Source organism: Alligator mississippiensis, chromosome 3, assembly GCF_030867095.1.
Source record: "Alligator mississippiensis isolate rAllMis1 chromosome 3, rAllMis1, whole genome shotgun sequence".
In the NCBI taxonomy this organism is placed as follows: domain Eukaryota; kingdom Metazoa; phylum Chordata; order Crocodylia; family Alligatoridae; genus Alligator; species Alligator mississippiensis.
Window position 1 is genome coordinate 76678523 of NC_081826.1, and position 14958 is coordinate 76693480.

General features: G+C 46.1%; 1 protein-coding gene across 2 annotated transcripts; it reads right to left on the bottom strand.

The window, feature by feature from the left end:
* Window positions 1-9147: 9147 nt before the first annotated feature.
* Window positions 9148-14641, bottom strand: LOC132249084 (centrosome-associated protein CEP250-like). Of its 2 annotated transcripts, none has more exons than XR_009460476.1 (3): window positions 10423-11350; window positions 9550-9627; window positions 9148-9242 (listed from the first exon to the last, which is right to left on the bottom strand). XR_009460476.1 is itself a non-coding variant. In XM_059723480.1 (3 exons), the coding sequence occupies exon 1, from the start codon at window positions 13348-13350 to the stop codon at window positions 12451-12453; it is 900 nt and encodes a 299-aa protein (XP_059579463.1). In that variant the 5' UTR covers window positions 13351-14641; the 3' UTR covers window positions 9148-9242; window positions 9550-9627; window positions 11387-12450. The 2 variants fall into 2 exon arrangements, 1 of the variants encoding a protein (XP_059579463.1); XM_059723480.1 differs by lacking the exon at window positions 10423-11350 and adding an exon at window positions 11387-14641.
* Between the last annotated feature and the right edge of the window lie 317 nt (window positions 14642-14958).

Genomic DNA, 14958 nt, shown 5'->3' on the forward strand with positions numbered 1-14958 from the left:
AGTCCAGTAAAAAAGGGATTTTTTTTCTCATTGTAAGGCTAGTTCCTTATTCCTAAACAGATAGAAAGAATAGTGTATGGAGTTTCTTATTTAGTAATGAGGCTAAAGCCAGGAACTGGGAATAAAGAACTGGGAATAAGGAATCAACGTCAGGCTCACTATTTAGTAAAAGTTATGTAGAGGTTTTGATAGGCCCATTTAAAGCTCCAGCGATTATTCCTTTAAATTTTAAAATAAAAGGAACTGTCCTCATCCACTCCCTAGTCAATTCAATCCCATAATCTGGGGCTCTGGCACTTCAAATCTGGTGCTGTTCCATCTGCATAAGGAAATAATGTCCTGATTATTATTCATGACAGGAAAAAGAGAGAAAGAGAGAGACTCTCTTTGTTGGGGATAGTCCTGCTGTGAGCAGGGGGTTGGACTAGATGACCTCCTGAAGTCCCTTCCAACCCTAACCCTAATTTTCTATGTTTCTATGCCCCCCCCCCCCCACTTCACAATTTACATGCCAGATCATTTGTGGAACTTCTCAGCTCAGAAAATGATCCCCAGAAACTAACAAGCAGCCTTCATAATACACAGCATTACTAATTCTGTTGTTGTAGCATTCCACATAGTTGAAATGTGCTTCTCTGTCTCTGTTGGCAGGACTATTGCATCAGGCTAGTTTGGGATCTGGCTGTTCTTAGCTAAGTACAGACCATCAAAAATCCCGAGGCTGAATCCAGTTGATCTTTACAGGTTAGTCTAGGCTGCATAGATTGAACCAATAAGCAAGTGAACAGACATTCTCTTTTGATTGTGGAAATGCCAGAATGCCTGGAGTGGATCAGCCACAATACTTGGGTGGAGCAGCCAGTTTGAGCCAAGGCTAGCCCACTCATCCAGAGGGGAGGGATGTTGCAGGGAAAGTGCAAAGCCTGGGATGCTGGGAGACTGTGAGTTATTTTGAATCTGGTGGGGATATGGGACAGAAGTTCAAAAACCTGATTTAAAGTAAATCAGTTTGGTCTGATACTACATACATCCACGTTGATCTTAAACCAGTTTCAGCCATTTCAAAGGTGGTGTATGTGCACTGAACTTCTGTCGTGTTATATATTTGAACTGGTTTCCGATCACTTATATCGGTTTATGTATAACTTCTGTCCCTAGCCCTAGAGAAGAGGGGATTCATTGTGGATTCATTATACTTCATATAGTAAAAGCACAGGGTGTGACTTGGCCAGGGATGTGACTTGTGGTGTGCACTGTGGGTCATGGGGATAACAGCAACAACAGAATGCTGTCTCCCTTGAATGTTAAGTTTAGAGGAGCCAATATGTGTGGCATGACCCAACAGGGTCCAGGAGGCAGACAAGGGTCTCTTTTGAGCTGGGCTGCATCTCAGTTAGGACTTCAGGGTATTCCAAGAAGAATGCCAGCACTTGCTTTCTATCTGGGGGGCAGAATGGCATGGCCAGAGGCTGGATCCATTGGGATCCACTGAGATCTCCTGAGGTCCAGAATGCTGCAACGCTGCTCTGCTTCTTGGAGGCAGGGAGAGTCCAGTGCAAATGAGAGCCACCGCTCACTGAAGCAGAAGCACGCAGGGGTCTGAAGCCTATACCAGACATAAGGCAGGAGCAGGCAGACTCTGCCTTCCCTAGGCTCACACCCACCACTAAAGAGTTCTAACCATATTAGGCCCAGATCCCAGGATCTCCAGTTCCCAGCTGCACGATGATCACCTGATAGTATGGGCCAGAATGGAGTGGTGGGGTAGACCGCATGTCTGGGGAGGAGGGTGATCAGGAGCCCCCCTCCCCCCCAACATAGACACACAAGAGCAGCGATAGTGGGACTCTCTCACCAGCCATGGCCCAGGGGGAAGCTGCCTCTTCCATGTTGCATCTGCTGTTGCGCCTCCCCCTGCTTGATCACTGCTTCCTCCTGGGCTCAGATGGTGGATCAGAAGTTGAACATCTGTGCAGAAGTCTTGGACCTGCTCCCTCACCAGCCACCCACCATTGACCCACCACCAGCAATCTACTGCAGGGAGGGGAGGGGCACCATGCACAGCCTAGGTTTGGCGGCCTAAGGTGTAAATAGCTCCCGATTGCCCTTGGAGCCCAGACAGGCTCTTGCTGCCCTAGTCCATTAGCTTGGGGCTGTGGGAGAGGCTAAGAAGCAGCCACAAACACCGTAAGGGGATGCAGCCAAGGCAGGCAGCACTGCAATCCTCCCTCCCCCGGAAGCAGGCACTGTGAACACGGACAGATGAGCTGGGGCCACAGCCCCATGACAGGCAGCCCCTGCCAGCTGCAGGACGTGTGTGTGTGTGTGTGTGTGTGTGTAGGGGATGATAAGCTGCTTCTGGGGGGAGGTATATTTGTGCATATGTAAACAGACTGCTTCTTGGAGAGGAAGCGGGGAGTGTGTGTGTGGGGGGGGGAGGGGGTACTAGGGTCAGGATTTCAGACCCTTCAGCCTCTCAGAGCCACACACTTAAGGCAGAAGTGGGCATTGGGAATGCAATCAAATTGACTCACTGTTCACCACCCTCAGGCCCTACTAAACCTTCACTCTCCCACTTCCTCCCTACCCCAGTCTGCTACCACTGAACTGTCTCCCAATCCAAAATTGCCCTCTCCACTGAAAGCCCCTAGTACAGTGGTTCTTAACATTATTTGTACTGGGACCCATTTGCAAACATCAATGGCCAGTCCTGACCCAGTGTCCCTCACTCCCAACCCACTGCCTCCCACCCCAGGCCACAGTCCCCCAGTGTGTGGGGCAGGGGGTGCAAAACAGCCCCAAGCAGCTCCTTGCATGCTAGAACTCTGACAACATGCAAGGGAAAAGCCACAGTTTCCTACACTTTTATCCTGTAAAAGGAGAATAGATTTGTTTGTTCATGACCCTTTCATATATTCTTGAGACACACTTTTGGGGTCACAAGACCCCAACCCACAGGTTGAGAAATGCTGCCCTAGTGCACATGTGAAGCAGAGCTGCTCTATTTGTAACATTTCTAGGTTGCTGCTCTCACCTTTGTGATGTTTCTAGTTAGTCACCAAAAACATGTAGCCACCAAGAACACCCCCCCAAATCCACCCCCCCCCCCCAATTAAACCAGGTAACTTCATGCTGTTTAAAGGGAAAGGTAATAGAATAACTCCAAATAGCCTTCTGTTACATTGTAATGGGGAAGGAGAGGGAGTGGGGGTAGTAAAGTAAGATCTACAATAAAAGCTCTGTTATCTGGCATCCACTGGGAATAGGGGATGCCGGTTAATCAAACATTCTGCTTAATCAAATGTGCACCATGTGGTGCACTCCAGGGAGGGGGGCCCTGTGCAGGCTGCTTTGCCCTGGGCCACGGGCCAAAGAAGTGACAAAGAAAACTCTGCTCGTGGCAGTGAAACCTGGAAGTGGTACTTCCGGTTTCGCTTTTGCTGCATCCCTTGGATGCCGGTTAACACAGCTTTTGCTGTAATACCACAGAATCACAGCATTGGAAGAAATGCAGGGTTTTCTAGTTCCAAGCTCTGCCCAGATGAAGGATTCATCAGATTAGATCTGCTAAGATTCCAGCACTGTAACTGCAACTCTTAATGTACTAAAATCAAGACCCGTGAGAGTTTGAAAATGCTTCCTTGCCTTGAAAATTCAACAAACCAGAACCATATATTGATCATACTAAGCTCAGGAAGGACTTTAATTTTAAGTGCATTTTTCACTAAATGAAATGGATACAAATGGTTCTTAGGAAAACAATCCTAAAAACAAATCTGTTACATTTGCAGTTTGGTTTTGAACTGAAGTGGAAAAATGTCTGTTGCAGAGAGACTATATTTTAGTAAGCATATTTTTTCTGCTTTAGCAGTTGAAGCCACCTTCACAGGCAGTTCATTAAAACCAATATAAGTTCTCTGAGTTTTATATAAGTTCACCTCAAGATGAAAGTTTAGATAAGCAAAAAGCAAAGAGGTTTTTAAGACCTCGATGGACAAAGCCTTAGCTGGGATCGATCTAGTTGCAGATCATCCTGCCTTGAGTAGGGGTTGGACTCCTGAGGTCCCTTCCAACCCTAATTTTCTATGATTCTAAGAATGTTTTCAGAAACAGTAACTTATTTTAATTTCCATCACAAGATCATGGAAATTGGTCCAATGCCAGTTCAAATAGGCTGGATTAGTTACAGGCCCTTTTTTTCTGCTGCTAGACTTGCCAAAACCAAGTAAAAGACATCATGTTTTTTAGTATTATTACTGTACCAATGCCACATGATCCTATGATATATTTTGGCAGTCAGTCTTCCTAGATTAGGGAAGCAAAAAAAATAATGCAGTATTGCATCTCTTGCTCTAGGCAACATAAACAATGCAGGGATTTTTACAGAGACTGAAATCACATTACAGGTAATACTAGAATGCAGCAAACAATGTGTAACAACATTTCAAATCAGATTATCCATTCCTGTTTGGTTTGGTTTTGTTTTGTGTTTCCCTGTGAAGAATTGATAATCCTCTTTAACTGATGACACACAAGATGCTGGCTACTGTTAATTTAGCTTGAGTTGTGTTTCTGCAGCTGCATCAACATGACAAGATTCCAAGGAAGAGAATTAGATGAAACAGAAAAAAAAAAAAGTAAGAAAATTTTCAATTGGCTATCAAACTACATTAAAGATCCATGTCACCTCAAGAAGAAATATCAGATATACTTTGTAGAATTGTACAGACTGCTTTTCTACAACCAGTCCTTTTCCTGGCTTGATTACCAGAGGACACATTCTATTTTCTAGTTAAATGACTGCTCATACCAAATGTGGGAAGTGATTTTGACATTGTGCTGTCAGGCATTTGCACACAAATCTGCTGACTACTCTTTTCTGTGAACAAGCTGGGTATTCTGTATGTTAAAGGTCACTAACCAGAAAACACATGGGGAATGAGGAGAAGCAGTATAAAAATAAACTATCTGTAGCGTTGGACAATGAAGATGGACAAATTAGGGAGAAATTACAAAATCTATTCAGTTGGGAACCAAGATTCTGTAGGAATTGTAGGAAACAAACACAATGGCCCTGCTCCAAAACTCATAAAAGACAAGGAGTGGCTTTCCATTGACTTAAAAAAGGCATGAGATCAACCTATTAAAAGGAGCCCTTACAGCACTAATGCTCATTTTTAGTTATTGCCTCCTCCCCCAAGGGGTATCCACTATTCTTCCATGACAGGACTTAACCAAAGTCCTTGTTTATCAGTTTAAAGCAATCAACACCACCCCATTTGAACAAGACAATGCATTTATTTCTGTTGGGCATGAGAAACTAGCTGAAGTCAATAGCTGAAGTCGCTTTAAGTGATGGTCACTGACAAATAACTATTTGCTTATAGCAATCAAACATTTTAAGATATCCTTGAATGCATTTCTTTTAATTCCTAGACAATGTGAGTCTTATTTCTTCATTTAAAAATAAATAGTCAGTGTGAAACATGATCACTCTATTGACAAAATTGTCTTCATGAACTGACTATGAAGAGAGACATGGAAATGAAAAGATGGCACTGGTGTGTTTTCAATAATCTCTAATGGAAATGATTAATTTTGATTTAATATTCAGTTCTGGCAAAGAGCATAAGCAAATGCCAGATGTAACTCCTTCAACCACCAGCATACTTCCCCATAACACAGTTTATCAATAAGTGTTAAGCTAGTGGTAATGCCTATTTTGAGCATAGAAAGAGAATTCCCAAATTCTTCAGTGCTTGCATTGTTTCTAAGTCCTATCTATAATGTCTGCTCTAGTAGGAAGGGAAAGTGTTTTACATGAGAAAGGTTTCTAGCCACTCTGTAGATTGAATAAAACAATTACAAAATATAGTGCAAAATGTATCTGCTACTATAAAGGGTGTGGGCATCATTTGCCAGTAAGGTTTGCAATCTGTAGATTTGCTTAGATAGATATTTTACCCACCATTATATTTCCCAATCTTTGTTTGGGCCTGGGGTCTGCAGCCATCATTTGCATCGGTATGCCTTGCCACAATAATTTACACTTTTGTTACTTTTTGATTACCCTACTGTAGTGTGCTGTGCACAGGACTCCATTTTACATTCATTTAGAAATTCATGCTAACATAGAACTGAAACAGACAGAGCTGAACATGTGTGAACCTGACCTGAGCCCAGTGTTTACATTTTTTTCAGGTGGAAGTTGGGTGTCTGAAATTGACTTAGAGATTTTGTACATAAACTAAGTGCATATATACTGAAACTATTGCAAAACAAGAAAGAGTTCTACAAACCTGTAAAAAACAAAACTGTTAAGAATAATCTTGGGACTTGGTTCATCCTTCCAGATCTTATAAACAGTCTCTTACAACACACAGTCTCAGTAACTATTATTGGTCCCTTTTTATATTAAGTTTATGCCAATCTGATTAATGCATAATTTTAATCCATAAGAGAGTTTTGCATAAGGGTATAACAAAGGACTTCAACTAGTCTCCAGAAAATTATCTGCTTTATCTGCCTTTGCAATTAATTATGAAGAAAAGTTTTAATTATCACAAATAACAAGACAGAGCAACTGAACAATTCAGCCTATAAATAGCAGAACATTACGAAAATTAACAACCACATTTTTTCCCCTAAATTATCTTCAGTACCAAAATTTATAATTATTTTCATGGTCATCTTCCTTCTTCATCATAAGAAATGAGATGACTTCTTGGACTTAAAAAAAATCTTAAATACTGCACAGTTTGAAATTGCCTTATAACTTTACTAAACATGTATGTGAAAAAAAGACTTTTGGGATTTTAAATCGCTGATTTGTAAGTAAGCTATAAACTAGTGTATGTAAGGGAACCAAAGACTGCAAAGTGGAAACAGCTTGTTTCTAGTTGTTTCACAGCTTGCAAAGTGGTAGTTAAAAGATGGGATATAGGAATTTAAATACAGGGAGTCATTTGAAATAGCATAGCAGATGATAGTATTTTGACATGGACATTGATATAATTGCCATGTCAAAAATGATTACCATTCTTTTAGCATTACAGACCTTTGATATACAGTTTATAAATATAGAATCACTTCAGTGGACTTACTTGAGTGTCACAAACAGCTTTGCCCAAGGGTAGGAAATATCCATCACCTTCTAACATGGTATACTTCAGTAGTGCATACTACAGAAATGGTTATCATAGACAAACTAAGACAGATGTGTGAGCTTTGTAATGCCTCATCCCACCACCACAGAAAAGCCTCATCTGGACAGTATATGCCACCAATGCGGTGCACAGTAGTTGGCACTTGGGAAGAAATTTGGTGCCCACAGTCTGTGGCTATGTTAAATTCTTTAAGAAGGTGCCTCGTTTTCAGAAACACTGTAACATGTGGCTCCTTATGTGCCTATTTTACTTGAAAGTTGGAAAGTGATTGAATAAAGTCTGAGTTAGCTTGAGCATAAACTTGCATAGCTTTGTGGAAGTTGAAGTTGATCTGTGCTAAATGAGGATTGGGCACAGAATACATGAGGATGCAAACAGAAGTTACATTTGTCATGTGATCAGCCCCCTGAAAGCATTCTACACCCATGCTGTGACATGTGCACAGCTGCAAAGCACTTTTAAAGTGGCCAATCACATGACAAATTAACCCACATCAAGTGAGGGAACAGATGAAGGCACTCCATCTTGGAGCACCTTAGGGAACTTCTGTTCCCTTCAGTCAATCTGTCATGCAATTGGGGCTGGGCTGATGCAGCCCAGCCCTGCTTCCAGTGCTGTCTGCAGGAAGGGTGGGATGGGGAGCAAGTTGTGGCTGAGCTTTGTCTGGCCTGAGCTGGAGGTGGGGCAGGTAGATTGGAGCCCTGCACCCCTCGCCTCCAGCTCAGGCCAGGCAAACCCCAGCCAGCAATGTGCTCCCCCTTCCTCGTCCCTGCTCCTTTCCTGTGGTTAGCCATGGACCTGGGAGGGGGGCAGGGCTAGGGGAGAGAGGCTGTGGGCAGACTCCTCAGGATTGATCTGCTCTGAAGTGGATCTTCCCTCCCTGACCCAACAGGCAAATGTCTATTGGGTCAGGGAAGGTGCTCATGGTACTTTATATACAGTTTGATGAGTTAGAGTGGGGGCCTGCACATCTGTCAGTGCCCTGAATGTAAGCATCATCTCTCATTTTCATACTCCTTCCACCAGAGGCCATAACGTACCCGTGAATTTCTACTCACAATTGCAAAACTTCCCATAAAAGGATTTAACATTTCCTTTCTAATGCCCTAATTATTTTATTATGTGTTGAAAAATATCCACTCCAAGTCATGTTACCCTGTCTTTAATTCACTCCTCCAAAACACAGTGGTTCTGACTCTTTCTTCACTTCCCATGTTATCTTTAGTGACTCATACTCCCTCTTCAATACTACCCTCTTCACAACCTGTCTTTTTCTGGCCTACTTCTCCTAGATGTTTGGGTATTTTCCAATGGGTACAGCTACTCATGGCCAGGGAAAGGTGCTTGAAATACATTTTAATGGACTGGATGACTTGAGATTTTTTTTTCCCCACTCGGTTCCCATGCCAATCTGCTCTCCATCCACATGCAACCCAATAGTCACTACTACTTCTCTGTGTCTTTTAAGTATGTATATGGACCCAACACAAGTATCCTGAGGTTGTTACAAGAGAAAATGCATGGAACATGACCCTCCCCTGTTTGGTAGCAGCAAAGTCATCAAGGTCCAACAGACTAATGAGCCCTTCTCATGAGACTGATGGCAAGGACATCTTTTGGAAGGGCAGCTTCTTGGATATGTTAATAGAAGATGTTTAGTATTCCATCCCCCTCAGTATGCCTAATTGGAATAACTACAGGAGAGTAACTTCTATCTGAAATAAGCAGAATCTAACTGATTCCTGCTGTAAGGAAAATTTTGCTGAGTATGTGGATAACAGAAGATTATCACTCATTACAAAAACATGAAGCTACTGAGCTGAAGCCCCAGCTCTGATAAGGCATTTCCCAACAGCTACAGACTCCAGGGCAAACTAAGCCCTAATACAATTCCAACAATGGACTGCTTAAAGTTATAAAAAAGCCACCCACAGCAATTTATTCAGAAAACATGAAAGCCTTATATTTTTATTAGGCTAAGTAAGACTTACATAAAAATGTGCTCATTTTTGTTTAGGGAAAAATGTATCAGCATCGATCTTCTGAAGTTTCTCTTTTCAGTTGTAATCAGTGGTCCTATAAGTTGGGAAAGGGACATATATAATACTACTGACCTCCTTATATATCCCCTACATCAATAATACATTTGTGTGCGTCAAATATTAGGTCAATTTATTCCTATAAAATCCCAGTACATTGAAGAAATTAAACATTTTTTTCAAGTCAAAATGGAAATCTGTAGCAAATCTAAGCTTGCTCTCCTTCCTGAGTCTTAATTTAATTCATTAACACTATAGTTCAATCTTCACATCATCTCTTTTTATTTTTGGAAGTATAAGTCACACTGGAAATGATGCAAGAACACTTAAAAATAATTACTTACAATTCTTAACATAGCAGGTCACCAAGCCAAACAGTAGTCATAGGAGCATTATTAAGGGACTTCAAATATGGAAGATATCTGGAAATGCATGCATCAGGAAATATTATATGTACAAGGGAAAAGTAGCCATAAAACATTCGATGCATCTAGTATTAGGAATACCAGCCCTGACAATATACTTAGAATTCCATATTCTTTACAAGTAACATCTACTCCATACTGGGTTCGTCTACATGAGACGTTTACTCTGGAGTTGCCTAATTAGCATCACAGTAAACATCTTGCCATCTAGATGTGCAGCCCTATTTGGCCACAGGAAACTAATAAAGTCCACAGCAGGTTAGTACTTGATAATTCCAAGTACTATCCTGTTGTAGAGTGTCACGGCAGGGTCCTTCAGGAGGGCCGTGATCTCCTCAAGGCCCTCTCTCCGCGCTAATTAGGTCCAAGGGCACCCTCCATACTCGCCCGCCACGTCTTTGCTCTTAAGGAAAGTGTAATAGGGAGGCTGCCTTGCGTCTCCTCGGGCACGTAAACTCCTGGACCCCTCGTAGGTTTCCCCGTACAATGGGTGCTACTCAAGCACCCTAGCCTTGTGGGCTACGCGTGGCTCCTACCAGCCCCTAACACCATGCCCCAAGCCTCGCAGATATACCTGACGTTGGTGTGTCCTTCTCTATATAGTCTGCTCCCTCTCTGGGGTCTTCTCTCACAAGGCACTCCCCTCTTTGGGGCTCGCCGTGCCCTCCCTGGGCTTCCTAAAATGCTGCCCCCCCTTCTCTGGGGCCTTCTCTAACACTGCCCCTCTTCTCTGGGGCCTCTTCTAAAAGTGTTGTCCCACTCAGGGACCCTTGTCCACTTTGGGACTCTTACCTCAAGCCTCCGGTCTTTCAGGCCCACCGCGCTGCTTCCCCTCTTGCAGGACGCTGTGCTGCTATCCCCTTTCTTTGGGGACTACTGCAACACCCTGTCCTTCTCTTGGGGCGCTGTGCTGCTAACCCTTTCTGTCTGGGTCCACCGCAGCACCGTGCCCCTGTCCTGGGTTTTTCCCTGCAGCGCTAGCTGATTACTGGGCTCGCTACGCCCGTTCCGGGCTTCTCAATCTGGCCCCTCTTGGGCCTCTAGCATATTGCCCCTCTCGGGCTCCTTGTGCCCACCTTGGGCTTCCTAGTAGTGCCACCCCCTCTTTGGGGCTCACTGTGCCCACGCTGGGCTCCCTAATAAAAAATCGTCCCCCTCTCTGGGACCTGTTGTGCCCACACTGGGCCTTTTCAAGATGCCCCTCTCTGGGGCTGGGGTCTATGCACCCCGCACACAACCTGGGGTCTCAGTTCCCCACCCGCAACCCACTGGTTGCACTCAACTGCGCCTCCACTGGTGCACAAGCTGCGCCTTCCCTGGCGCTAGGGCACCCCACCCCTATAGGGTCCCTATGAGGCCTCCTCCAACCCCTACAGCCTCACCCAAGCCTCCAGTCGTAAAATACACAAAAGCAAACTCAAGCTGCCTGGCTATAACTAAACTCAAAGCTCTATGGCTCCAACAACATTGCTCCATATCCGCGGTACTTGCTGCTAGGCTCCTCTCTGCATCCTCACTCCCGGAGCTCCTGCCTCCCTGGCTGCTGGCAGGCAACCAACAGCCTGGCCTTGACTCTTAGCTTTATAGGAGCCAGGCCCTGCCCCCTACAGGCAGCTGATTCTTATTAGTCGCCCTGGCAACCCGCAGCTGTACTCATTATGGCTGCTGGGGCTTTTCCCCAGCAGCTTTCCCCTCTCTAGGAGCGGGGCAGCGAGGTGCACCACGACATACCTCCCCCCTTAAGATCCTGACTCACCGAGGCAGATCTTCCCTTTTCCTCAGGTGTTGCCGGATTCGGGGTCTCTTCTTGGCCTGTCTTCTGGCACCTACGGGTAATTCCTACAAGCGGCGGAGGTTTTAAGGCGCCTCCTCCTCACCTTTTACCCAGGGGCGCATCACATGGGATTTTTTGGGAGTTACCCTGCCAAAGGTAGCCCCGCCCACATTAGCCAACCCTGGTAGGGTGCACTTCAGGCCCACCTTTTTTTTTTCTCCTTCTACAGCCCCCTCATTTTAACAAGCCGGCTTCTTCTCTCTTCATCAGGGAGTTACTCCCTATTGCTTGGGATGGATTTTCCTCTCAATCCTCCTATGTCCCGAACTTCCTCTTCTTTGGGGCCCTTGTAATGAGTCCCTTCTTCCTAAGGCTTCCTCCCAGTCCATAAGCCTTCCCCACAGCTCCCACTGTTTTCTCAAAGCCTTCTGGGCACACTTCTCTCCCCAAAACTCTACCTTCCCTCGGTTGGTAGGTCTTCCGTTAGGCCCTTTATATATCTTCATGTAAGCTACCCCTCCAATTCTTGTATCTAAAAGTTTCTTAAAGTCCACCACAGGACTTGTCCTGGGAGGTGGCTAACATACACACATGGCCTCTTCTTTCCCTTTTGATCTTCTCTCGACCGAATTACCTTCGGTGAAGATGGCCCTTCTGCCTCCTTAACTTGGTCTGCCATCCGCACACGGTCCGGTCTCTGCCGTTGTACTGGGCTAGATATTTCTTCTTTAAGGTGGAGCTTGAGACGTCCATCTCCTCCCCCCTTAAGTTCCCTGGGGTTCTGGCCCCTTCTTTCCAATTTGGGCCCCTGTACTTTTCCTTTACTCTGGGCTTCTGCCACTCTCTCCCCTCTGGGAGCTCTATCTGCTCTATCACCCATCAGAGCCTTTGCCATTTCTGGACTCTGGTCCTTTTGCCTTAGCTGTCCTCCTTTCTGAGTATGTCTAGGGTAGCTTAGGTCACTGTTTTTGCTGTCCCTACTGTCCGGCTCACCGCCTTGAACAGCTATTGTATCCCCCTTATCTACCTTCATCCGTTTCCCCTCTTTAGGTACTGTTAGTACCCCAGCATCGTGCTTGCAGGCCAGTTTCTCTACTTTTTCTCCTCAAGCCATTTAATTCCTCTGTATGCTGGCTTGCCCAGCGACTCCATTCTTGTTTGAGGTACTTGATCACAATGGGGATACTTTCTTCCCCCATTCTTGCCCCATCTGTCTCAGGAGATCCCTCCATCATCATGCCCTTTTCTAATTTCTCTATTTCCGTCTCCTCCTTGGAGCTTCCTCTCCCAACATTCTTATGGAGCTCTTGGTCTTCTTGGACCTTCAAATGTATGGTCTGTGCCATCTCTACCCATTTCTCAGTCTCTGACAAGATTTTTTTCAAGGCTTCCAGCTCTTGTAGCTGCTCCTGGTGCTCAGTGCTAATCCTAGATGTATACTCCTCCAACTGCAAACTTACTGCAGTCAATCTTTCTCTTTGTGCCTGAGCAACCTGTGTCAGTTGCTGCTCAAAGTCCGCTTGTACTATCCTCTCTGTGACTGTGCGCTCTTCTACACAGGTCCTCAGGGACTGCACCTCTTTCTCTAGGTGGTCCTTTTCTCTTTCCACCTTTTGCCTTTGAGCCCGCAACTCTGCACACTCCTTTGTTTTATCTCTCAGCTCTGTTTCGAGGGACTGCTTCTGCTCTTGCAAGGCCTCATGATTGGCCATATACTCCTTTACTTTTTCCATTTCTTTCTTTATCACCCTACTGGTCTCCTGTCCCTGGGTATGGCTCTCTGTAAGTCTTTCCCTTAGCTCTCCCACCAGGTGTTCCGCCTGGTCACATCTCTCTTGCCATGTTCCCAGACTCTCCTGCAGGCTCTCTATCTGTTCAGCCTGGCTATGTATTTCTTTCTGGAGGGTTGCTATAAGGCTCTTAGATACCTCCAGCCTCTGCACCATCTCTTTTTGTTCCCCTGTTTGGCCCTTGTCAGGCTCTGGGGACTTCCTCTTCCATACCGCTATCTCGTCTACCAGCTCTCGCAGCTTCTCCTCTCGCCGTTTACTTCCCTTAGTCTCCTCCGCTATGAGCTGTTCTATTGCTCGGGTCCTCTCTGCCTCTGCTGCCAATAGGCGCCTAATCTCCTTGGAGCCTTCCTTCTTTCCAGGTTGTACCCGCAGCTCTAAAGTGGCTACTCTTGCCTCAGCACGATCCCAAAAGGAACAAGCTATCTCTAACTCCCACTCTGATCGAGCAATGTTTTCTTTGAGCTCACTTACTCGTAACAGCCAGGTAAAATTCTCCTGCCTGAGGCTCTCTATCGTCTGTTCCTGCCATCATTCCACACTTTTTTTTTTTCCCTCTCTGGACCTAACTCAACGTCTTTTCTTATCTAAAATTCCGACTGGCAGTCTTATATTTGGTCTGGGCTTATCTACTCAAGCCCCACTCTTACTGCATTGTGATTCTTCACCTCTGTCTAGCCCTCAGGTTCATTCCCCTTCTAGGGAACACGGGTTCCTTCCCCGTGCACAGCCTCTCTTCCCGGCCAATGCATCAGTTGTCATGGCGGGGTCCTTCAGGAGGGCCGTGATCTCCTCAAGGCCCTCTCTCCGCGCTAATTCGGCCCAAGGGCACCCTCCATACTCACCCGCCACGTCTTTGCTCTTAAGGAAAATGTAATAGGGAGGCTGCCTTGTGTCTCCTCGGGCACGTAAACTCCTGGACCCCTCGTAGGTCTCCCCGTACGATGGGTGCTACTCAAGCACCCTAGCCTTGTGGGCTACGCGTGGCTCCTACCACCCCTAATACCATGTCCCAAGCTTCGCTGATGTATCTGATGTTGGTGTGTCCTTTTCTATATAGTCTGCCCCCTCTCTGGGGTCTTCCCTCACAAGGCACTCCCCTCTTCGGGGCTCACCATGCCCTCCCTGGGCTTCCTAAAATGCTGCCCCCCCTTCTCTGGGGCCTTCTCTAACACTGCCCCTCTTCTCTGGGGTCTCTTCTAAAAGTGTTGTCCCACTCAGGGACCCTTGTCCACTTCGGGACTCTTACCTCGAGCCTCCGGTCTTTCAGGCCCACTGCGCTGCTTCGCCTCTTAGAGGACACTGTGCTGCTATCCCCTTTCCTTGGGGACTACTGCAACACCCTGTCCTTCTTTTGGGGCGCTGTGCTGCTAACCCTTTCTGTCTGGGTCCACCGCAGCACCCTGCCCCTGTCCTGGGTTTTTCCCTGCAGCACTAGCCGATTACTGGGCTCGCTACGCCCGTCCTGGGCTCTTCACATATTGCCCCTCTCGGGCTCCTCACATATTGCCCCTCTCGGGCTCCTCACATATTGCCCACCTTGGGCTTCCTAGTAGTGCCACCCCCTCTTTGGGGCTCACTGTGCCCACGCTGGGCTCCCTAATAACGTCGTCCCTCTCTGGGACCTGTTGTGCCCACACTGGGCCTTTTCAAGATGCCCCTCTCTGGGGCTGGGGTCTATGCACCCCGCACACAACCTGGGGTCTCAGTTCCCCGCCTGCAACCCACTGGTTGCACTCAATTGCGCCTCCACTGGCGCGCGCA